This window comes from Sphaerodactylus townsendi, linkage group LG10 (genome assembly GCF_021028975.2).
Source record: "Sphaerodactylus townsendi isolate TG3544 linkage group LG10, MPM_Stown_v2.3, whole genome shotgun sequence".
Taxonomy (NCBI): domain Eukaryota; kingdom Metazoa; phylum Chordata; class Lepidosauria; order Squamata; family Sphaerodactylidae; genus Sphaerodactylus; species Sphaerodactylus townsendi.
Window position 1 is genome coordinate 7,045,750 of NC_059434.1, and position 24,739 is coordinate 7,070,488.

The window sequence follows — 24,739 nt, forward strand, 5'->3', positions numbered from 1 at the left end:
ACATTAGTACCCAAAGGTGGGGGCAGGGGTGTATCTACCAAGGGAACATAGGGAGTCAAATGCTCCCAGGCGCCCCCACTTGGTCCCCGGGGGGGGGGGGGGGGCTGCAAAAAATTCAAGCTCATTTGTGTTTTTTAAAGTGTTTTTTCAGTTTTTGGCCTGCAGGGGGTGCCGTTTTTAGGCTAGCAGCACCAAAACCTCAGGGATTTTTGGGAGACTCTCCTGATGATACCTGAGGTTTGGTTCAGGGGGTCTAAAGTTATGGACTGCCAAAGGGGGTGCCCCAATCCCCAATTGTTTCCAATGGGAATAGGAGATGGGGGCTACATAGGAGATGGGGGCTACACCACTCTTAATCCTTTTGACGGTTCCAAATTGGTTATCCCAGGATCACCTGTAGTATCTGTAGCATCTGGTTCAGTTTGACCGCATGGTTCTTGAACAGAACAGTAGGAGAAAGAAGAGCTATTCAAACAACATGACTGAGACGTTGCTAGCCTCATGTTGTCCGTCCACCACCAGGATTCACAGATCTTCCTGGGAAGCATTTGTTCGCTGGTGCAGGGGGAAGCTAATCACACCAGAGACTCTGTCACTAGATGCCATCCTAGATTACTCACAATTTGGTCTCAAGTGCAGCCTTTATAGAGCCACCCTACAACGCCAGGTGGAGTTAGACTGAAATGTGCCTCATGCTGTAATGTTTGTTAGTTAACTGACACAAGGAGAACTGACATTCCTTTTAGAATTGAGAAGTAATGATTATTACTTCTAAAATCAGTTCTTTATTCTATAAATGAAGGGCTGCCAAAGGTAACCCATTCTCTCTTGCCCCCCTTTGTGAAAGATTCCAGACAAAGTCTGAATGTATTTTTAAGAATGTGGCATATAAATATTTGAAATAAATAACTTGTCAAACTCCGGTTAAAATGTTTAGTGCACCAGAATGGTGATTTCACTGGGGACATCCCTGTTTTTCTTGGGGGCTGTGAAGAAGTGGGAGTATACCCCCCTTCCCACTTGGTCCAACAGCACGGACTCTATGGCCCTGATTAAGGTAAGAAGAGAGGTTGCCCACTTAAGCCTGTCCCGTTTTTCTGGAGTGAAGCTGCTCGGTGAAGGGAGGAACCTGTCTTGTGGCAACAAACAGAACTATAAGGAGTAACCGGAAGAAACTATGTTCCGGACCCACTGGGCGGCATGAGTTTCCGTCCACTGGTGACAAAAAGACAGGAGACGCCTGCCTATCGGAATGCCCACATAGCCATGCCTTGTTGCTGGCACCAGAGTCAGGCCGAAAGGACTTATTGGACTTGTGCTGGCCATAAAAATCCTGCCACTTAAAATTACTCATTCCTGGCAGGACTAGAACCGGCAAGCTTTTAGACTGCAACACAAAGGCTGCATTACCCAACTAAGCCACAAAAGCTCTAGTCAGAGAAAAGGGTTGCGTCTGCCAGCTGTTGTCCTTCCCTCCCGGTAGGGGGGGAGAGGATGAGCGAGAGGCCCTAAAGCTTCAGTTTTTGGCATGGGTGTAAACCTGGGCTTGTCTGACCTGACAGATCCGAGCATGGCTCTTTTGTTATTTTTGTTTTCAACCAGGATCCTATGAAACTCCGAACCAAAGAGGGCACCCCCCTGAGAATCAAAACTGGAACCACTGTCTTAGAATGGGTTCCGCCTGCCATGGCTTAAACCAAAATAGACGGCGCGCCATCAAGGACGCTGCCATTATACGTGAAGTGGTCAAAAAGGCATCTAGGGTGGCATCCACTAAGAAGGCGACAGCCATGAGTACCTTTTCAGTACCTTCTCTGAGGCCCTGGTCCTCAGGAGGAATGATTGCTAGAAGGCGCTTTTACCAGATGATAGTAGATCTAGCTGCCGTCACAGAGGGGGCGAGGATCCTAGAAACTATAGCGGTGCCCTCATCGACCCTGCTAAGGCTGTAGTCTGCCTTTCTATCCAGGGGATCCCTTAGTTTTCCCGAGTGAAACGCAGCCACTGGCCCTTCGACCAGTGGGTCTTGGTAAGACAGTTAAAGTGGTCAGGAACCAGGTACAGCTTCTGAAAAAAAACCTAGGGGAAAACTTTTGTTTGCCGCAGTTCCATCCCATTGTCTGTTGAACTTGCCTCAGGTAAAGGGAAAAATAGGAGATCTCCTTCACTGGGAACACTGAGGAAAGGCCCCTAGGGCAACCCTTAATGGCTTTCGCTGCACCAGAGGAATTTGGGTCCTCAGCCACCTCAGAATCCTGGTCTTCCGGCTCTGAAAAGTGATCGGAGGCCAGATCAATCTCCCCCTCACTGAAGTGCTTCAAATGGGACCCAATAGGATGTTACAAATGCCCCTAGTAGATGTCCTGCGGAAGCCCTCCAACCGGGGGTACCGGTCTCAAGGGACAGAGAGGGGAACATCAAGGGTACCCCAGATAAGCGTTCAAAGGTGTCCCTCAGAAGGGCCCATGAATAGCTGGCCTCAGCTATGAGAGCTCCTATCCCGTCCTACTCAGTAGCCAGGGCAGTTATAGGCTGGATCCGTAGGGTCCTGGAAATGCCTCCACCCACAGAATGCAAAGGAGTTCTACCTTTATACTTTGGCTTGCCCACCAGCTGTCACGTAGGACAGGATTGCAGAATTCACGGATGTCCTTCCCCATTGTTAGGTCAATAAATTATAGCTTGCTGCCTCACTCAGGTTTTGTTAATGCCTAAGTGGGCTGACATTGTGGTTTTGTGTGTTAACTCTGACAGCTGCATTTAATACTTTCTGGGGACGACTAACTGGTTTCTAGCTTCCCAAACAGCAGCGCACCTTCTCCTCATAGTCACTCTGTATCACTTCTCTGGAAGCTACGGCTGCCTTCAGCATTACAGACAGGCAGAATGATACTCAGTTCACTTATACATTCTCCTCTAGGTGTCCCTGTTCGGTCTCCGCTGCACTAAATGAAGCCTTCCTAATTTCCAGAGATTTCATTCATAGATTTAGCTTGCGAAGCTATATCATTCCCAATAGAATTGGGATCTAAATACCTCCATAGACTCCCTTGTCCAATTTCCATGGAAGTCCTTGTATGTTATTAGGGCTTCAGCCAATTTCACCTCAGGGCTGGGCTACTGCTCCCTCTGACCTTAATTTTTTGGCCTAGTCACACTCTGATCTTCTGTACAAACTGGGGGTTTATCAGTCACCTCAGTCCTGTCACAGGCTCCATAAATCTGATTCCTTCCTGAGCCGCTGAGACCTGTAATACGTTATCTGCACCGACAGTTTGGGCCTCCTGCGTTTTAGCAACTGGCTTTGGGTCAGAATCAGCCCATTTGACAGTTTGGACCTTTTTGGTTGGTAACTGAGTGTGAGGTTTCTGAAACCTGTGACACTGATATCTGAAATGTCCTTTCTGAACAGTCAAGGGAAAGCCAGATTACCAATCCCTTCTTGTAGGTTAGTGAGGGAGGTATGTCACTGCCCTCTGAGTTATACACAGGAGCCAGCCAGTCCCTATCTCTCCTATGGGGAATGGGGGATCTGGATCTAGAGTAAGGCCTTTGCCTGTAAGGAGGGAGGGCAGGAGATGGCTGTGCAGCTTGACTGGTAGAGACCCTCACCTCCCCTGGATGGAGGAACGCATTAAAGGCTACCAGCCGTGATGGGAGGTAAGACGCTCCACTCCCGGGGGAATGGCATTTCCGCCATGCTGCTTTCCCTCCCCCTCCTCTCCTCTTTCTTGCCCTGGAGAGTCCAAAGGCTAGATCCAAGAGGCCTCTGCTTTCGCAGAGAGTAGCGCCCATCGGCTGCAGTGAGTTGGAACACTGGCAGTGGAAATGGGGATCAAGGCGGGAGGAGATGACCTGCGTGCCGTCCTTCCTCGGGTGCCTCCCTCTTCGTGAGCTGCAGCCGCGAGCATTCACGCCCATTAAGCGCTTCCCCTGGCAGCACCCTGTAATAGTAGGGGGATTCTGAGATTGAAGCGTGCGCGCTCACTCCAAGGCGCAGACTCAAGGAAGGCAATGCGCGAAGAAGGCCCGGCTTTGGCTAAAGCCCTCCCACGGCTGCACTGGGGATCGCCAGTGCGCACTTCCCTCTCTCAGCCACACGGCCAAGTGCGCTGGGAGAGCTGGGAGGCTCGGACTCGGCAGACCACAGTGGTCACTTCTCCATGTTCTCCGGCTGCCAAGCCCGGCAGAATCCCACGCCTTTGTGAGGAGAAAATGGCACCGACGCCATAGCCGCTGAAGGGAAGGCTTTTTTTGGCCAGAAGAGGGAAACACAAGGAGGGCAGGGTCCCCAGACACAGAGTTACAAGGAAAAAAGACTACAAACTCTCACAGACACAGAAAGGAGTTTTTGGGATCCAAAGGACACGAAGCCTATCAAGCAAAGAGCCTGTTGAATTTGCTGCACTCCCTGACAAGGCAGGAAGATACTGGGGCAAGATGGCTATGGCCAGCCTACAGGAAGTGACCAAAGTATATTTCCTGCCTCCTTGATTGATGGTGGAGAATAACCCAAACAAGATGGCCTACACCATCCAGGAGAAAGAAAGAAAGAAAGAAAGAAAGAAAGAAAGAAAGAAAGAAAGAAAGAAAGAAAGAAAGAAAGAAAGAAAGAAAGAAAGAAAGAAAGAAAGAAAGAAAAATTACACATGCTTTGGTTGACTCCTTGCCTACTAACTGTCTAATTGAGCTCATCCCAAGCTAATGTATCAGAACTGTGTCCACATTCATAGAGCAAAGCAAAGATATCCTCTTGGCTCCTGGATGGGATGGCTGTGAGCGTAAGGCAGCAGCAGAGGTGACTGCAGTCTAAAATTCACCCAATGCCCCTGTCTTGCCTCAATGAAAAAGCAGTCATGCTGTTTCTATCACAGGAGTACCTTCCAACACTTTGAGATTGACCCAAGTAACAGCAGCCATTTTGTTCTGGTGGAAGTCAATGCCTTTTCTCAAAATTTCAAGAATGCCAAAGAATCATCTGCTTGAAACACAAAGGTATAAATTATTTAAATGACAACATGGTTTATTCATGGTTGTCTCCATATTAGATGAGAAGAAGAAGAAGAGTTTGGATTTATATCCCCCTTTCTCTCCTGTAGGAGACTTAAAGGGGCTTACAATCTCCTTTCCCTTCCCCCCTCATAACAAACACCTTGTGAAGTGGGTGGGGCTGAGAGAGCTCTGAGGAACTATGACTAGCCTAAGGTCACCCAGCTGGCATGTGTTGGAGTGCACAGGCTAACATGAATTCACCAGATAAGCCTCCACAGCTCAAGCGGCAGAACGGGGAATCAAACCCGGTTCCCCAGATTAGAGTGCACGTGCTCTAAACCATTACACCACGCTGAGCCAGGAATTACTACACCTTGAAATCAATGAGATTACATCCATGTAAATATAATTTTTTAACTTTAAAAATGGCATTTGAACAAACCTTTTGGAAGATCTGGAACTAGTTTTAATTCACAGTGATACTTTTATTACTGCTTCACTGTAAGTTTGGCACAACAGGATCCAGATCTTGATATCATAAAGACCACCTAGTTTAGGGTCCCCAACTGTTTTGAGCCTGCGAACATCTTTGGAATTCTTATGCAGCAAGGTGGGTGCAACTGCAAAATGGCTGCCGCAAAATGGCTGCTGTAGCTGTAGCCTGTAGCCACCTATAAAATGGCAGCTGCACCTTACTTTCAGTCACATAGTGAAGATCACTGAGCTGTCTCAATAGCCTCCAAAGCAACATCTGTAAAAAAAAAATCTGCACAGTTTATCAATCTCCAATGGCCAATTATAAGCCTGGCTAGGCAGTGGCCCCACCTGCTAAAAACACTTGACAGGCACCAGGAAAGAGTCAGAGGCCACAATGGCACCCATGGGCAACCCACCGGGGGGGGGGGGGGGGCCCCTGACCTAGCCCTTACCTACTTCTTTATTTCTTAAACAATTTAAAATGATTTTAAGTCCCATGAAACAGCAAGAAAATTAAACATCAGCTGAATTCTCTCTGGCTGACCCTGGTTGAACTGTTCCCAAGGCACTGGGAGGCAAACACTATCTTGTCCACAGATAGCTGTCGAACCTTAAACAACTTCTCACTCACAATATACAACCAAACATGGACATGGATTCTACAACCAGAGCCTTTAGTAAGCCAACGTGCCAACTGTGTCCTTTTTTTCTTGCCATCAAGTCATAGTTGACTTTATGGAGACTCCTTAAAGAAGTTTGGAGGTAGTTTGCCATTACCTGCCTCCACATCACAACTCTGGTATTTCTTGGAGGTATCCCATCCAAATATCTGCTAGGATCAGTTATCCTCATATACACTCAAATAATCACTGGACCTAACGACACAAGCCATACCCTCTCAGGTATATTCACTTGCTCTTCTTCCTGTTCCATATGCCATCAAGTGTCTACAATGCCTTTCGACTCTCTACACCAGAAAAGCAGACCAGTTCTTATGCAAAAGAACAAATGGACATAAATCTGATATGAAAAATCACACTACTCAGAAACCGATGAAAGAACTTTCTAATCTTCCAGCACCTTCTAGTGCTGACATAAGCATAACAGTTCACCTACAGAGAAGCTTCAAAGGAAGACTACAACATGTGATTGCTGAACTAAATTCATTAAACAGGTTCAGGACAAAAGACACACACACCCTGCCATGCACACTCTTGGGCTGAACAGGGATACTGGATTCTTATCTCAACAGATTCTTATCTCATTCTGCATTTCCCAGCTTTATACATATTTCCTTGCTCTAATCAAACTGGTAATTCTTTGCATTGTACCTCTGCACCCAGACTCCAACCGGCCCTTCTCTCTCTCTCTCTCTCTCTCTCTCTCTCTCACTCACTCACTCTCTCTCCCACACACACACACACACACACACCCCGTCCCCACATACCTTCTGAACCAGATATAAAGGCTGACAGATCTTCATTTTTACTTGTATCTGAATAAGTGAGCTTTGACTAACAAAAACTTATACCCTTCACAATTTTGTTGGTCTCTAAGGTACTACTGGACTCAATTTTTGTTTTGTTACTGCAGTCTAACATGGTTCTCGATCTGAAACATTTGATGCAGTTTACAACAAAATTATTATCATTTAGTAAGCCAGTATTGAAACAACAACATTTAAATCAAGGTCAAGAAAGTCTAAAAAAAGCCCCCATGCTAATCCCTAATCCTGCTCAAACAAAATGGTTTTGCATTGCCTTTGGAATCTTGTAGATATGGACTAATGCATCAACCCTAAACACATCTGAAATCTGGGAATAAGGCACATTTAAATCCGTAGATCTTACTTCTTAAAGTATTTGGTTAAAACCAGGTTATAAGTCCAACTTTTGTTTTGGAGAAAAGTCTCATGAAGAGATCGCCATTACTTCTAGTATCTTACAGGGGAGTACAATAATGGGACAGAATAAATATAGGATTAATTTATGGAACTTGTTAACTGCTATTTGGACCTACATTGAATATTTTCAGTTCTAACACCGGAACAACAGAAGATGACCAACTGGCTAGATATTTTCTAGAAAGAGAGTGGTGGACTAGATGAATACTTTGTCTAATCCAGTAAAGCAGTTCTTAGGTTTGCTGTGAGATAACCTTTTAAATAGGACTTGCCTAATAGGGCAAAAGTATGTCAAAGGTTCATATGGGGACAAACGTTTTGCAAATATACTCAATGTATCTAAGCCACTTTAAGCTTTCAGCTGTAACTAGCATTTTGAATTGAACTTGCCAAATGGGGAGCTGAACCTAGGTCTCCTGCATCCAAAAGAAACACTCAATCCACTGTATGCCTCTGGACCCTAATCAGAAGAGAACCCAAGAGAATCAGCGTACATTACTGCAGCAAACAAAGTTACAATCACTAAAATGATGAGGTTTCAGAATTACAGAAAATGTAAAATATCCATCAATAAATTTTGGCAAAGTTTACCTTGATCCTAAAAGGAGTTTTACCATAAAATATAAAATAGTATTACCTGAACAATTTCACAACAGAAAAAGAGTATTTAACTATTAAAATAATCTACAAAACAAGTTTAAAGATGGACAAATAGACTAACAGCAGAACAGAAGAGTTCTGAAACACTCAAGCAGGGGATCAAAGAGGGATGAAAATACTAAAAATGGGTTAAATAAAAACAACTGCATCATGAAAATCAGGAGTTAAAAATACACGAATTTTAGAGGGATGCTATAGGAATAGAAATAATGTTATATAACAGTGTCAACAAACTAAATCAAGAATAGTACCTTTCTTGCGAAAGAGTGCATTTAGGTAATTCTCTGCTTGGCATTCAATTTTGTCAGTGTTGGATTGGCCCTGAGATGACACTTCCTCTGTGGGGGTTGACTGCAAAGAACCAATGACTGTGGTATGATCCTAAAAAGGAGAAAAATAACCCAACAGATCTAAAGACTGAAGGTAATTTTGGGGAATCCCCCCCAAATTGGCAAATACTAAACAAGATTTAGATATGCATCGCCTTCACAATTTTAATTAGCAACAAATTCATTAACAGACTTTAATATTAGGTTACAGTAAGAAAGAAAGAAACTGAGATAAATATTACTTTAAAATCTTTTAAAATGATTTATGGCACAAATACTTACACTGACTGTTTCTTTATGTAAATTACAAAAGGAACAATTTTCATCCATAGACCAGTCAGTCACGTCTTCTGGTTCACAGTCTAGAGTAAAACATGTTTCAAATGCAAATTGTAAAAATACGTTGTTAAAGCAGCTTATAGTTTACTGAATTAGAGAGAACTCTGTAATTAAACACTGTTGTTTAACCACCCTTTGGAACAGAAAATTTTGAGACTGAATTCATTCACACTTGTGTAAAACAAACAGGACATTTAAACCTTTGTGTGATCCCAAGTTATAGACTTATAAACTAAATGTCTTTCTGTTCATCTACTCCCTACTGTACATAATTTTATATATTTCCATCTTTTCTTCCCACCCGTGGAATTTTTTCCTGATGTCACACACTTGCTCTTTCATACCAATATGAAAACTGGCAGCTACTTTTGCAAAGTAACGGGCCCCTGTCCTATGACCCTGCTCAGCAAATGTTGAAGCTTCCCTCCAACTCCAGCAGCTCTTGACAACCCTGATTGTTGAAAAGTAACTGGGATAAAGGTTTGACAAAGACTGCTGTTCTGTTCAAAGGAACAACAGCCATTAAGCTCAGAGAGGCTGCTGAAATTTCCTGAAAAACTACTAGAGATAGACACTTCCCCAAACGTATGGATTTAATAGGCGTCCAACCTCCTCAGGTTAAAGTAGTCCTTATTTTTTAACCAGAAGAAATGGGGAAAATAGCAGTCTGAGGCTCCTTACAATAAATTGCAGCACCTGTGCACTATACAGGACTAGGAAAGAGAATCTAAGGCCCCTTCCGCACACGCAAAATAATGCATTTTCAAACCACTTTCACAACTGTTTGCAAGTGGATTTTGCTATTCCGCACAGCTTCAAAGAGCACTGAAAGCAGTTTGAAAGTGCATTATTCTGCATGTGCGGAATGAGCCTAAGTCAATGTTCTCTGTCTTGGTACAGGTATATTCAGTTAGGGATACATTCACTCTGAATAAGGTGTCACAATTCAAAGTGAACCAGTAGAGCTCTAGTAGCACGAAACAGGAGGGAGACCTGTGAGAAAGGAGATACCATTTCTACACATACTGCCTCGTCTCTACCCGCCCTCCTGCTGGCTGCCTCAGAAGCTACCGCAGCTTGCAAAAGACACCATCATTTTTTCACACATGCCATTTGGGATTTCTGTAGGAACCCAAAATGCTTCCAGAACTCCTGTGGGTGAGAGTAGTTACCCATTTTTATCAAACTATGATTTTTCTGTGGAACTTTGTGTGCAGATAAAGCTATCCACTTTTGCCTATTGGATACAATGATACTATGCAGTTGCATTTTTTAATATTGATAAGAATTACAAACATGTTTAATTTTAAGTTAACTGAAGCTGCAATCACTGGAGCTGTATCAAATTCTTAACTCTGGGGAGACTGTACTCTATATATTTTATTAGGAGAGTCTCCAGAAGATATGTTTTATGCCTGCTTTCAAACTAAACTAATTAAGGCTGTTTTCTTTCCATTTGGAGGGCCACTGCAAACAAAACGCACAAAAATCTGCATGTCCGCATAACTTTTTTTAAAAAAAAATGACAGGCATGCTGTCAGCAAAATTGTGCAAAGGAATTATAATATTCAGTGTTGATAAACCTTTTAAACAGTTATTCTTACAGCTGAGTAAGGATGGTCTCTGCTATTAATCTGATATGGGGAATATGCGTGAAGGTTTAAAGCAACCAAGTTTACGGCTGAGGAAAGATCTGAACAAGCAATAGCAGAATCATTTGGTTAAGTTTCTCCTACATCAGTGATGGCGAACCTATGGCACTCCAGATGTTAATGGACTGCAATTCCCATCAGCCCCTGCCAGCATGGTCAATTGACCATGCTGGCAGGGGCTGATGGGAATTGTAGTTCTTGAACATCTGGAGTGCCATAAGTTCGCCACCACGGCCCTACATCATACCACTCAAGATTACAAACGCACTGTAATAGATTTGAACAAGCGGAGGACCAACAAGGGCTTGCAAGAGGATATAATTTCCCCCTGTATCCCCCTTCCCCAGCAACCCCCAGCATCTCACCCTTTCCTGCTTTCTTCTTCTTACCCTCTCCTTCCCCCCCCCCCCGCAAGATTCAGCCCCCCCCCCCCCTGCCTCTGTCTGACAGTCCCTTCCCAGGAGAAGTCTGGCCAAGCTGCAAAAGTAGTGCGGTGGCTCCTGGTAAGCCCAGGTTGCACAATGGCTGATGGGCCTAGCAAGTCTTCCTCTATCACGACAGCGGGTGGACGAGATCTCTTCCAGGGCTCTTTTGACCTCTCAATCCTCCCCACTCCCTACCATTTTACTTCACAGAAACCAAAGCTTGGAAGGCTTACCAATGATATTGTGGTTACCTAGAAACCCCAAAATGGATACTGACAGCTCAGTGGGCGTTCTTTTCTTAACGCTATAAGTGATATTTTTATTCTTTGGGGGGATTTTAATTCTCCAGCGTACTTTTTCATTTCTTCCTTTTTTTTTTCCAACTCGGGCATTCTTTCCAGATTGTAAAGAAATCTCCCCATCTGTCCTAAACTCCATTTTGCAGTTGCAGTGATCATACTAATCTTCCGGCCCGGTAATGGGATGGAGACGGTGCTTGTCACCCTCACAGATGACCTCCGGAGGCAGCTTGACCGAGGTGGATCAGTGCTGCTGCTGCTGCTCGATCTTTCAGCTACGTTTGACACTGTTGACATTGACATCTTGTCACACCGCCTTGCCTCTGCCTTGCTGTGGCTGGACTTGTTTCTCTGGGGGCGTTGTGGGTTGCAGTGGGAGGAAGAAGAAGAAGAAGAGTTTGGATTTATATCCCCCCTTTCTCTCCTGCAGGAGACTCAAAGGGGCTTACAATCTCCTTGCCCTTCCCCCCTCATAACAAACACCCTGTGAGGTAGGTGGGGCTGAGAGAGCTCCGAGAAGCTGTGATTAGCCTAAAGTCACCCAGCTGGCGTCTATGGGAGTGTACAGGCTAATCTGAATTCCCCAGATAAGCCTCCACAGCTCAGGCAGCAGAGCTGGGAATCAAACCCGGTTCCTCCAGATTAGATACACGAGCTCTTAACCTCCCACGCCACTGCTGCTCCTCTTGGATCCCTCTAGATTGGGGGGTTCCTCAGGGGGAGTTCTCTATCCTTTGTTATTTAACATCTATATGCAGCCCCTTGGTCAGCTGGTCCGAGGGTTTGGGCTGGGTTGTCATCAGCTATTTCTGTTGATGGACGGCCACCCGTCTTCCACCCCGGGACAACTGGCTGAGTGCTTGGGAGCCGTGGTAGAATGGCTCAAACTGAGCCACCTGAGGCTGAACCCAGCAAAGACGGAGGTCCTGTAGCTAGGTGGGGGAGAGATGCCTGGGTGGCATCCGACTCTTGACAGGGTTCTACTTGAACCCACTTCAATGGTCAAGAGTTTGTGAGTGATCCTGGACTCTAAGTTGTCTATGGAGGCCCAGGTCACCAAGGCTGCACAACTGGCATTCTTTCATCTTTGCCATTTTAGTAAGTTTATTTCTCCGCTCAGTTTTACAGCTTTTAGTGTAGTCCAGTTTTTAAATTCTGATTTTATGGACTATGTAGATTATTTTATCTATTATTTGGGTACTGTTTCGTTTTAAATCATAGGTTCTTGTTGAAACAATTTTTATGTATTGCACTTTTGATTGTACATCGCCCCGAGCCAGAGATGGGAGGGGCGAATAACAAATCTAATAAATAAACAAATAAATAATCAATTTAGGGCTTGGTTTAGAATTAGACATATGATGCTTTCTTATTTAAAAAATGTTCTTTCACACAGAAGACTGCAGTGCATGGTATAATGGCCAACAGCACCTTATTTTGGTGTGGCTTATTTCACCTAGGCAGCAAATCCAAGTAGGATGTTTCACTGACTTGGATGGTACCAGCTACCCTTTTTGCTACCACTGCATTCTTTGAAATGCTCCCTTCAATGTGCATTAACAAGCTTTATCAAAACTTATAGTGATCTCCTAGTTTAGTGATAGACCACTTTGTGCCGTGCTCATGGCAAAGGGATAATAGGCACGAGAAATTAACAAGCACTGTCAAATAGTGTTTCTTTTAAAAGAAACAATTATGAATATTCAAACTTATCTTACTATATCAATCTGTTTTAGCAACATGAAAAGTGGGTTTGTTCTAATACTAGCAGTGGCGTAACTAGGCAAACTGGAGCCCTGGGCAAAACCTGAGTTTTGCCCAGGGCACCAAACTTCACAAAACCTGGGTGGTATCAGTAAGAGAATCTCCTGATGATACCTCCCAGGTTTGGTGAAGTTTGGTTCAGGGGGTCCAAAGTTATGGACCCTCAAAGGTGTAGCCCTATCTCCGATTAGATCCCACTGGAAACAATGGGGGATGGGTCACCCCCTTTGGGAGTTCATAACCTTGGACTCCCTGAACCAAACCTCACCAAACCTGGGTGATAACATCAGGAGGGGCCCCTGAAACATCCCTGAAATTTTGGTGCTGCTAGCCTAAAAACTGCGCCTTCTGCAGGCCAAAAACAGAAAAACACTGAAAATACAAAAAAATCCCACAAACGAACCTGCAGTTTTTGCTCCCCCCACAAGGGGGTGCCCTGAGCAACTGCCCACTTTGCCCAATGAGAGGAACGCCTCTGAATACTAGGACAGGACTTATCTGATCCAGATATTCTATCACCATGATTCAATATAAGAAATCTCAATTCTCATAACAACTTTTAAACTCTTGTTCATCACAACATTTTCCTGGTCTGTATCACCTTTTAGCAATCATCCCCCTTTCTAGCCCCCAACTCAACTTCATTATATTTCTCGTCGGCCTGAGCTAGTATATATCCCAACTGTCAATCCTTCAAATATCATCTCTTAACTCCCAAATGCTCCTTCACATCATCAAAGAGTCTAAAAAAGGTTCTCCCTAATTGGGTGTAGGGGCTATCCATTCAACCATTAATTCAATCCATTAATTGTTTTCCAACAAAGATCTTTCCTGAATTAGAATTTCAACTGAAGCGTCATTCCAATTAGATACATTAAAAACTTCTAATATCCAACACCGTGTGGCTCCCAATGACATCTTGAACCGAGTTACTTCTGTGAAAGCTCATTGACTCTAATAGAAATAAATCCTATTGTTTAGGATTGCCCTGGAAGTCATTTTGTCACTCCATGTGACAACACTTATTATCCTGACATGTTATATCTATATCTTTTTTCCTCACAGGGAAAATTCAAAGATGTGAACCCATTCTGGCCGTTTGAAGCCCAGGCAAAAATTTTAGTTCTTGATTTTCCTCACTGCTAAACCACTACACTAGTTCTAAGGTTGCTGTTCAGCTGAGAAATGTAAAGCAAAGTGTATCATTTTATGTAAAAAACAAGAAACATTTGCACAGGATTAAGAAAAGCTGCTTTCATCAGCTTTGATAGTACATAGTTTCTATTCTGATGCTTAATTAATTAAAAACATATTTTAGTAGACAAATAAAGTGCTGTCATTCTACAAGATTACTGCTAAAGAACAAACCTAAAGGGTTTGGTAAGACCTGCGTCTCATTGTCCACGAATAAGCCATTCTTCTTTTGTCTTTTGTGGAGAATCACAGTCACTTTATAGTGACCGTGGTAAATGCTAGACTGTGTGCCCTCCAAACTAGAACTGGAACCCACGATCAACTCATACAAGGCAAGCACAACTGAATGTTATGGTAAACAGTGATTTGCCCCCAAACAGAAAGAGAGCATGGGAATGCCAGCAAGTTAGAAAAGAAGAGAATGTATAAATCTGAGACTCAAGTCAAACCATGGCGTTTCTCCTCAGCCATCTCTACGTTAACATGCTGAAAATTCTTCAGCACTGGCAGGAAGAAAACAGAGAGGAGTATGTGATAAAAGAGCATTCAAGATAGCATGCAGAATAAAATAAAAGCAGAATTTCTCTCTAATTTTCACTAAACATTTTAGAATGTTGCATAATTAAGAAAATATTTATGCATTGCAAACAATTATTTACCTTCAAATAAACTGAGGTCTCTTCGTAGCCTTGGTCCATAAAGCCCTTCTAAAATACTTTCAAAACCTAACAAAAATAAAAATTACAACTTTTTACAATACAGTTTGCCACGGAATGATGAATTAAAATCACAGCTGCAAATAGGTTAACATATTTAACAGTTGAAAATGTTTATAAGTACAATGTAGAAAAGATCATCCCTCTAACCTGTTGGATATTTCAATATACAATAAGACAAATGAGCAGCTAGAACAGTAGTTCTCAACCTTCCTAATGCCGCAACCCTTTAATTCAGTTCCTCATGTTGTGGTGACCCCCAACCCTAACATTTATCCCTTTTACAGATGGAGAACACTGGTGCAGAGAGTTTTAGGCAATCCCTGTGAAACGGCTGTTCGACCCCCAAAGGGGTCCCAACCCACAGGTTGAGAACCACTGAGCTAGAAGGACTTGTGGGGTGAGCATCACATTCCCCTCCCCTACAATTTCCTTCTTTCCCTTCCCTAAAAGCCCCCATAGCCTATCTCCTTTTCTGTCTCTGCTCTCCTTCCTATCAAACAGCCAACCTACCTTTATGTGCCTCACTGTATTTAGCTCCCCATCCCAGCCTCTACTTAGGAAAACTATGACCCAGTTTTGTGATGCTAGATACCAGGGGAAGGCTCACTTGCAGGGTAAGGAACCCTCAAGGAACTCTGTGCCAGGTATCACTTTCCCCTGTATCTCCTGTCCCACACTATTTTCTGTTCCCTCCTCCCAGCTACCCCCCATATACTTCCCCTTTCCCTGCCTCATTCTCTCCTTCTCAGCCCTTCAACAACCTACCTCTTATTTGCCTCCCCATCTTCATATATATTTATGATTCATTTACTTAATTTATAGTCTGCCTTTCTCCACAATGGGGACCCAAGCAGCACATATCACTCTCGTCTTCCTTTTTAACCCTCATAACAACCCTGTGAAGTAGATTATGCTGAAAGTATGTATCAGGCCTAACTTGGTTCTTCCAGATTCTCAGCTGAAACTCTAACCATACTGGCTTTTGTGGGGTGGCTGCTGTTGCACATTATCGAGAAGCTGGGCCTGGGTCAGTAATCGAACTCTCACTGTATCAAGTAGTGGTTGCTGTCAATGGGCCAGCCTCCTCATCTTTTCCTGACAGAAACTAAGCCTAGAATGCTGTAGATGCCTGGCAATGACCACCAAGGGTGTCTCCTTTGATGAGTTTGGTTTTCTTTCTTTCTTTCTTTCTTTCTTTCTTTCTTTCTTTCTTTCTTTCTTTCTTTCTTTCTTTCTTTCTTTCTTTCTTTCTTTCTATACATTTCTTTAGATTTCAGACTTTTCTGCAAACTTGGGGAGCTGTTCAGGTTTACAGAGAGATATTGTGTCTATTAAGAGCTCCACTCACTGGATTTAAGTTTCCTCAGATTTGGTGGACTTGGCTGTTAAAAGTATATAAGCTAAAACCCACAAGGCCACAGGTGGAACTCCTGGAATACCACTGGTTTAGCTAAATCAGTGGTGGCAAACCTTTGGCACTCCAGATGTTATGGACTACAACTCCCATCAGCCCCTACAATTGGCCATGCTGGCAGGGGCTGATGGGAATTGTAGTCCATAACATCTGGAGTGCCAAAGGTTTGCCACCAAGGAGCTAGGTTCTCCAGGGCAGCAGTTCTCCAGGGTCTTAAAACAGTTGCCTTTCACATCACCTACCACCTGGTCCTATCAACTGGAAATGCTGGAGAATGAACCTGGGAACTTCTGCATGCTAAGTAGATGCTCCACCTCTGAGTTATAGCCCCAAGCAAAAGACTTGAGGGGTGAATTTCTCTCTTCCCCACTATTTTATTTGTTTTTTATTATTACACTTATACCCCGCCAAATTCTTCCTAGGGACTCAGGGCAGCTTACAGATAAAAACAAATAAAAGATACAGTACAACTACAATAAACACAATGAACAAGTATAAAAATATAAGCATTGTAAACTTTTTTTAAAAAAATCACTATGTCCTCTTGCACTTCCTTGAAGGTTCCCGTAGCCTCTCCTCCTTTCTTGCCTCCTCTCCTTTCGCTCACCAGCCAATCTACCTTTATCTTCTCCTGTCTTCAGGGTTCCGTTCTACCTTACCCCAGGCACTTCTACCCATGAAAACTACGGCCCAGTTAAGCAGTGGTGGTTTGAGGGTGGGCCCAGTTGCTCAGCGTGGAACAGGCAAGGACTTGCAAAATTCACTCATTTTCTCCTGCCTCAACTTCTCCACACTATTTCCTCTTTCCCTCTACCTGGCAACCACACATCCTAAACCTTCTCTGCTTCCTTCTCTCTTTCCCACCCACCCACCCACCCAGCAACCTTGAATTTACCCCATCATCTTCAATTGTATTTATTTTTTATTTACTTCATTTATAGCCTCAGAGCAATCCTGTGAGCAGTGGAGGACGTGCAGTGAAAAACCCTGGAATTCTCTACCCAGCCCACCCTAGTCCTGCCTTCAAAGGAGAGAGGGGACGAGGAAGAAGCCGTCTTCCTGACTGTGTTCTTCCCTTGCAAAGAGGGGTTGGAAGGAAGGAGGAAAAGGCAGGCAGTCTAGCCAATTGGCTGGGTGCTGCTTTCCATGCCTTGGGAGGGCCAGGCTGCATGCTGACTCCCTCATCCTGGCTGAGCCCTCCCACCCCATACAAGGGGCGTGGCTAGGTGAAGTCAGGAAACCCTCTCTGCCTTGCTTTGCACAGGACTCAGCCAACTAATGGCCCTTCACCTTGTTTTGCGCACGGTTGGGAGCCCAGTCAGCTTCATGCAGGGCTTAGCCCTGGCGCCATGTGCTCCACTTCACATGAGGCTTGATTGGGCTGAGGGCCAGCATCTGTTTCGCCTTGCTGAATCAGGCACCACCATATCTTGCCTCTAGCTCAGGATTCTAGCAGGCTGGGATCTGTCTCCCCTACCCTACCTTAGGCTGGCTGGGTGACTTCTCTCCCATCCTGCACATGGTTTGGCTGAGTCAGGTTCAGCCCTGCTGTCAAGGGGTTGTTAGCCCAGGTAGAGGGGAGAGCACCATCAGGTGCTCTTAATGTGCTCAACCTTGCCTGGCCTGTGAGTTAAGTTAGGCTCACAACAGGTAACTGATCACCTTGTGAGTTTCCAGAACGAGAATTCAAGGTCCTTGTTTGAAACAGCAATCGCTATCTTGCAAAGGTGTTGTGCGGTAACTGCTGCTGAACAGCAACAAAGAAGCTGGGTCTGGATGAATCGTGCAAGTCACGTAGTATCAAGTTACCCAGAAGTTCTTGCCAATCCTGGCTCCAAAGAGTTCTTCCTCAAAAGCCAGAACAGCCCAAAAAGGGACTTTCCCCCTTCCCCTGCCTTCTGCACACAGAAACCAAGCCTGTTGTGGTCACCCAGCAACAGCTATTGAAGGCATGTTTCTTAAAACTACAAGTTATTATTTTATTATTTTGAGGTTTTATAACACCAAAGGTGGTTACTTTTAAAGATTTCTGATATTTTCAGCAAGTCTGGAGCTTTTTTATGTTTGTCGAAAGTTCCTCTTAACACTCCATGGGTCTAATCTTCAGATTTAAACATCCTCAAAATTGGCTGACTTGACTAGTAGAACATAGATGATGAATCTAAGGCAGATCAAGCACCATCTTAACTCTACCAGCCCACTTACAAAGCCATGCTCCAACAGGTTAATCAGACTTAAAATAAAAAATCCTAGAGATGAAATGAGTATAGTGCAATTTCTCCACATGTCAACTATTCTCTAAGCATTGAATGGAAAAGAAGGAAGCAGAAACAGCTCTCCTTAGCTTTAATATTCAGAAATTTGCTAAATACCCTTCTTATCCCAATATGTTTTGATAATAATTCTGTGGAATCTCCTATGCTATTAAAAGTATTCCTCTTAGATTTTAAACATACAATATATATTTTCCTACTGTTCCTTACAGTGCAACCCTAAGGAGAGTTCATTACAATGTGTTGTTATTAGAGCAAGAAAACTTTACATACCAGTGGAATTCACTCCATGGCTTATGGAGAGTCATATTCACAATTCACATAAACTAAAACAGCCATGACTACTGGATGTTTTCCCCCTGTTTAAGGAAGGCCACACCTAAGGTCAGACTACAACTAGGGTGTCTACCACTGGAATTCAGGAGTCAAGAGACTTTCTGTGGAAAGGAGTACAACTTTTTGGTGTGCCTGATGTGGAAAGTGAGAGAAAAAAAAGAGACGAAAGCACAGAAGAGTTCAGAAGGGCAGAAGAAGGGTTTGCAAGAGGAATAGAAAATAGAAGAAAAGGAGGGTGGCAAGAGGCAAAATCTAACATCACTCTCAGAGCCGACTCTGAAGACTGTTCTCCCTTGCCGAGGCAGGAGACAAACTGGAGCAGGTGACTCCCAGACAGGAAACAGGAAGAGGAACAAGAATCTTTGCCCTGCCTTCCTGAACCAAGGGCTGAGAATCATCCACTCAAGATGTCAAGGTGAACATGTTAATTATGTTGTTGTTATTATGCATGTAGGTATTTCCAACAGTATAAGCAAACCAGTAATTTTTGATGTATCAAGGTTATACCAGCAAGAAAGAGTCTTCATGGAGAAAACCACTATTTAAATCTGGCCTCACTGATTAGTGATTTAAATCAAATCCACCCAACCACACGAGTGTTTCTGCCCAAGTATTACACTCCACTATTTACTATAGCATTTGGTTTCACTTTCAAATTTTAGTTTTCTGAGATGAAAAAAGTTTTTTTTTTCTCAGATGAAAAAAGTTATATGATATGCTAGCATAGGGTGCAGCAGTTTGCAACTCTTTTAAATACCAAGTTGCGTGCAATTTTTCTTTTAGAAAATGGAGACTTAAAATTGCATACATATTTTTAAATTTTATATATATGCCCAATACTGCAATTTTATATTCCCACTAAGCCATGAATTATGCCTTTTATGTTAAAATCAGTAAAATAATTTGTTTCATATGAAAGGTAGTATTATATACAGTGGTACCTCGGTTATCGTTGACTTCGGTTTTCGTCAGTTTCGGTTTTCGTCGACTTCTTCTGGGCAAAATTTGTCTCGGTTTTCGGCGATTGCCTCGGTTTTTGTCCTCAAACCCAGAAAACATTTGCCCAGAAAAAGTCCACGAAAACCGAAACCGACAAAAAGTCCACCAAAACCTTCTGGGGTTTGAGGAAGCCCAGCCGAGAGAGCTCCTTATTTGGGCAGTGACGTCAGGGGGCGTCACTGCCCAAATAAGGAGCTCCCTCTGCCTCCTGGCTGACTGGGGTTTGAGGAAACCCAGCTGGGAGGCAGCTGGGCTTCCTCAAACCCCAGCCAGTGGGGAGGCAGAGCGAGCTCCTTATTTGGGCAGTGACACCCCCTGATGTCACTGCCCAAATAAAGAGCTCCCTCTCCCTCCCAGCTGGGGTTTGAGGAAGTCAATTAATCTGTTCCAGGCACTTTTTGGAGTGCCTCCAATGGATTAATTGGATTTACATTGATTCCTATGGGAAATGGTGCCTCGGTTTTCGTCGATTTCAGTTTTCGTCGATTCCTTTCGGACGAATTATCAACAAAAACCAAGGTACCACTGTATATTTCAATTTCCATTCCCCCCAGATATGTTTTTTGCCCTTGTGACTTCAAAATTTCTGAAATTATACATCTCTACTTCCCAGTTAGCTGCACAAACTGGTGACCATGGGTGCTACGGCATCCAACCACACACTTCCTGGAGTCCACCAAGTGTTTTTTAGAATATGGACAGGGTCAGTTGGGATTTTTGCTCAGCGGGGCTTCTTATAGTATATGCAGATTAAAATCAAAACAAAAATTACTTCAGTAGCAGCTGCCACCAGTACAAAAAAATTCCACTGCATGACTAAAGGCAATGCAAGAAGATATTTGTAAAACAATACATTTATTTTAAAAGCATTTTGTTAAACACAGTTTCTGTTGAAATATCGAAGAGTTACTGTTAGAATTATGCATAACCTTATCCCTTGACATTTTGTGGTTGGCTCTGCCTCCTACAGTGGTCATTTTTTTTGTTTACACCCTAATTTCAATGAGGTCTGCAAGTTGAACAGTCTAATACATGGTATTCATTGCCATGAAAGATCGGAACATTCCTTTTTGGCAGGTTTCTAAGCATGTTGTGCCCTACTCCATTCAACCCCATTCACGCTATTTTGAATTTGACGATCTTAGCACTCATTTGATCCTGCCCCCAAATAAACAATGTGCGTACAAGTATCAAAATTACATTTACTGAGAGGCTGAATATGGCCATGACCAAATTATAATACACAACAGATTGGGATTAGTTTGCAGCAGAAAAAAAATAAAACATAATTAAAATCTTCCGTTTTATTGAGCTAAAGCACAAGGCATATTTTAAGCAGGACTTGTAAAACAAGATAACCTCATGCAGAACCTACCACCACTTTGCCGAACTGAGAGTTAAAGAAAACAGAGCACAAATGCCAATTATTAGACACCTCTGAAATTACTGTGGAAGAAAATAAGGGCAGGGTTACTCAAAGGTTCAAATCCCTCCTGTTTGGGGGGTTGGTGCCAAAGAAAGCATGAGAGCTTACAGCCCTCTGCCTTTCCCTCCAGAAACACAGAAACTAGAAAAGAGGCAGGAAACATGAGTCAGAAGCCTCCAACAACCAGGTATTCTCCTTCCCTGAAGTGCAACATAAATCCAAGAGGTAGGGAAGAGGACAGGGAAAACTGAAACCCACTGCTGCTCTCAACAACAGGCCTGGCAGAACAGCTCGATCTTACAGGTCCTGTGGAACCTGTTGAGAGAGCATTCCACCAGGCCAGAGCTGAAAAGGCACTGGCTCAAGTTGAGGATGGCCAGACATTTTTCAGGCCAGGGACAACATAATATTCTTTTGGGGGTGTACTAGGAGAAACAGTCCCACAGATACAAAGGCCCCAGACTGTTTAGGGCCTTAAACTTTAATACTAAAACCTTCAACATGATCTGATATTCTACTTGGAGCCAGTGCAGCTTGTGGAGTACCCGGTAGATATGTGCTCTCTACGATGTCCTCATAATGACCTGTGCAGCTTTCTGGACAAGTTGTAACTTCTGGAGCAATCTCAAGGGCAGCTCTGTGTGTAGAGTGCATAGAGTGAGTTGTAGTCGTCTATTCTGAGGATGACCACTGTGGATCACTGTGGCTAGATGTCAGTATAAGACAGGTAGGGTGCTAGTATCCTAGCTTGGCATAGGTTGAATGGTAGTTTGGCTACATTTGTGCCTTCACAGAGGAAGAAGCATACAGAATAACACAATACACTTAAGTGTTAATTGCACACCATTCAGATCCAGGAGCTTGCATCCCATACCCAAGTCTCCCCGGCCCAACCGTAGAATCTCTTTCATGGATTTAATTTCAGCTGACTCTGTCTCAACCATTTCACCACTGCCTGAAGACAACGGGCCAGCATATCCAGGGCAGCATCTTCTTGCCCACCTGTCAATACAGCTGAATATCATCAGCATACAGGTGAAAACCCAGCCAGAAACTCCAGACCAGCTGGGCAAGAGGGTGCATATAGTTAAGAACATAAGAACATAAGAACAAGCCTGCAGGATCAGACCAGAGTCCATCTAGTCCAGCTCTCTGCTACTCGCAGTGGCCCACCAGGTGCCATTGGGAGCTCACATGCAGGAGGTGAAAGCAATGGCCTTCTGCGGCTGTTGCTCCCGAGCACCTGGACTGTTAAGGCATTTGCAATCTCAGATCAAAGAGGATCAAGATTGGTAGCCATAGATCGACTTCTCCTCCATAAATCTGTCCAAGCCCCTTTTAAAGCTATCCAGGTGAGTGGCCATCACCACCTCCTGTGGCAGCATATTCCAAACACCAATCACACATTGCATGAAGAAGTGTTTCCTTTTATTAGTCCTAATTCTTCCCCCCAGCATTTTCAATGTATGCCCCCTGGTTCTAGTATTGTGAGAAAGAGAGAAAAATTTCTCCCTGTCAACTTTTTCTACCCCATGCATAATGCATAGTTGTTAAATAACACTGGGAGAAGTTTGCTCCTTATGGGATTCTGCACACCAAAGGATGTAGTACTCTGTTCCCCTCATAGAGAAATTAGGTTGGACATAATTTGCTTACAAGAAACTCACATTAGCAAAAAGGATATAGATTTTTTTCTCTTACAAAATTCTTGTTCTCTTACAAAAAAAGGGAAGAGTTTATTTCAGACAGTAATAAAAAGAAAAATGAGTGGGGTTATATTTAGAATCTAATTGGTACTGGTTGATTAACATGGTATATATGAAGGGGTGGATATTTATGTGGGGTTAAAACACTGGTACTGGGAATTTATGCTCCAAATGAAGACAAAGGTATATTTTATGTGTCTTTTGGATAAGCTTGTAGAATTTTCATATGAAAGGTACCTGCTAGGTGATTTGAATGGAATGACAGTACCACAACTAGAAAGGCTTTTTGAACATAATACTAAAAATACAAAGGTAAGCTACCAAAACCCTTTTTTGACTTGGTGGATAAGTCATGTTTGGTTGATATATGGAAACAAAAAAATGGAAACTCAAGTGAGTATATATTTTTCTCAGAAAGACATAGTTCTCAAGGATTGATACGATATGGGTTTCTGGGATTTGGCCTCTAAAGAAGCAGAAATTTTACCAAAGACATTTTCTAGATCATAACTCTGTAAGTATAGCATGCAAGTGAAATTCCAATACATTAGGCAGAAATTAAATGAAACTATTTTCCAAAAAGAGTAAAAAAAAAGAATTGTTCAAAACTGAAAGAAAAAACAAAAAGGGAACATATATGGAAATGGTTTGGGATGCAAGTAAAGATTTTTTGACTGGGTATTCTATACAACATAACTCAGCTTAAAAAAACAGACAAGAAAAAATACTAAGTGTTTCAGAGGAAATTTTTAAAAAGAAGGCAAAGAAACTGAAAAAGTCACCAAGGAACAAGAATATTTTACAGCAGGTACATTTTTACAGGAGCAGAAGTCTGTGATAACAGTAAGAGGAATGAGAGAAAACTGAAATACGCTATACTCTGGCCCCTTCCGCACATGCAGAACAACACACTTTCATTTTTTTAATTTATGAAATCTTTATTAACATTGTTAAAATAACAATATAAACTAACAACTTTTACATAAAAGAAAAAACCATAACATTATTTCCACATTTAACAAAACACTGCCAAACTTATGTGGGTTTGATACATAATATTCTTACGATTTTTATTCAAGTTATTGTTAAATAATCCTTAAACAATTTTTCTTTTCTTTCTTTCCTTTTTCAGACTTCCAACTAAGTTTTCAATAACCTCAAATCAACAATTTACATAATTGTAAACAATTCCAAAATTCAATACTTCTTTCTTTCCTATTCCTTAAAACATAAAACTTAATTTCTTTCCATTAAGAGGAGATCACATTTTAAACATTTACAATATTGTATTAATTTTGAGCATTCTGTCCTGCTTTCCATAAGACATATTAATGGTCGCTATTCTTCCACATATTCTTCAATACAATTACTTTTAATTAAACTAGATAATTTATGTACGGTGAACTCCAGCAATTTGTTCATTCAATTCTTAATTTGTGGGACATTCTCCTTCTTCCATCCTTTGGCTATCAGGACCCTCGCAGCTGTTGTCATATATAATAATAGTTTTTTATATTTGAAATTAGAACTTAGTACCATTATATTCAATAGGAATAATTAGCTCCTAAAATTAACACTAGTTCTAAGTATTTTTTCATTAATTCATAAATATCCTGCCAAAAATTGCTTTATTTTCCTACATTTCCATCAGACATGGTCATAAGAGCCAACTTCCTTTAGATATCCCCAACAAAGATCCCCATTGGTTGGATACATCTAAGCCAATTTAGCTGGGTAGAGATGACGATAAAACATCTTTAAAAAATTCTCCCTCAAACCAATGTTTTGCGTGAAGACCAAATTTTTCCAAATAGAATCCCATTCTACCAAAC

At 42.7% G+C, this 24,739-nt stretch overlaps 1 protein-coding gene across 5 annotated transcripts in view; it reads right to left on the minus strand.

The window, feature by feature from the left end:
• LCORL (ligand dependent nuclear receptor corepressor like) overlaps nucleotides 1-24,739 on the minus strand; it is an 88,095-nt gene that overhangs the window by 40,358 nt on the left and 22,998 nt on the right. For all 5 annotated transcript variants that reach the window (XM_048509093.1, XM_048509089.1, XM_048509091.1 and 2 more), the window contains 3 exons: nucleotides 14,694-14,759; nucleotides 8,644-8,723; nucleotides 8,284-8,413 (listed from right to left, as the gene is read on the minus strand). In XM_048509093.1, the coding sequence (XP_048365050.1) occupies nucleotides 8,284-8,413; nucleotides 8,644-8,723; nucleotides 14,694-14,759 (276 nt within the window). The remainder of the gene's footprint in view (nucleotides 1-8,283; nucleotides 8,414-8,643; nucleotides 8,724-14,693; nucleotides 14,760-24,739) is intronic.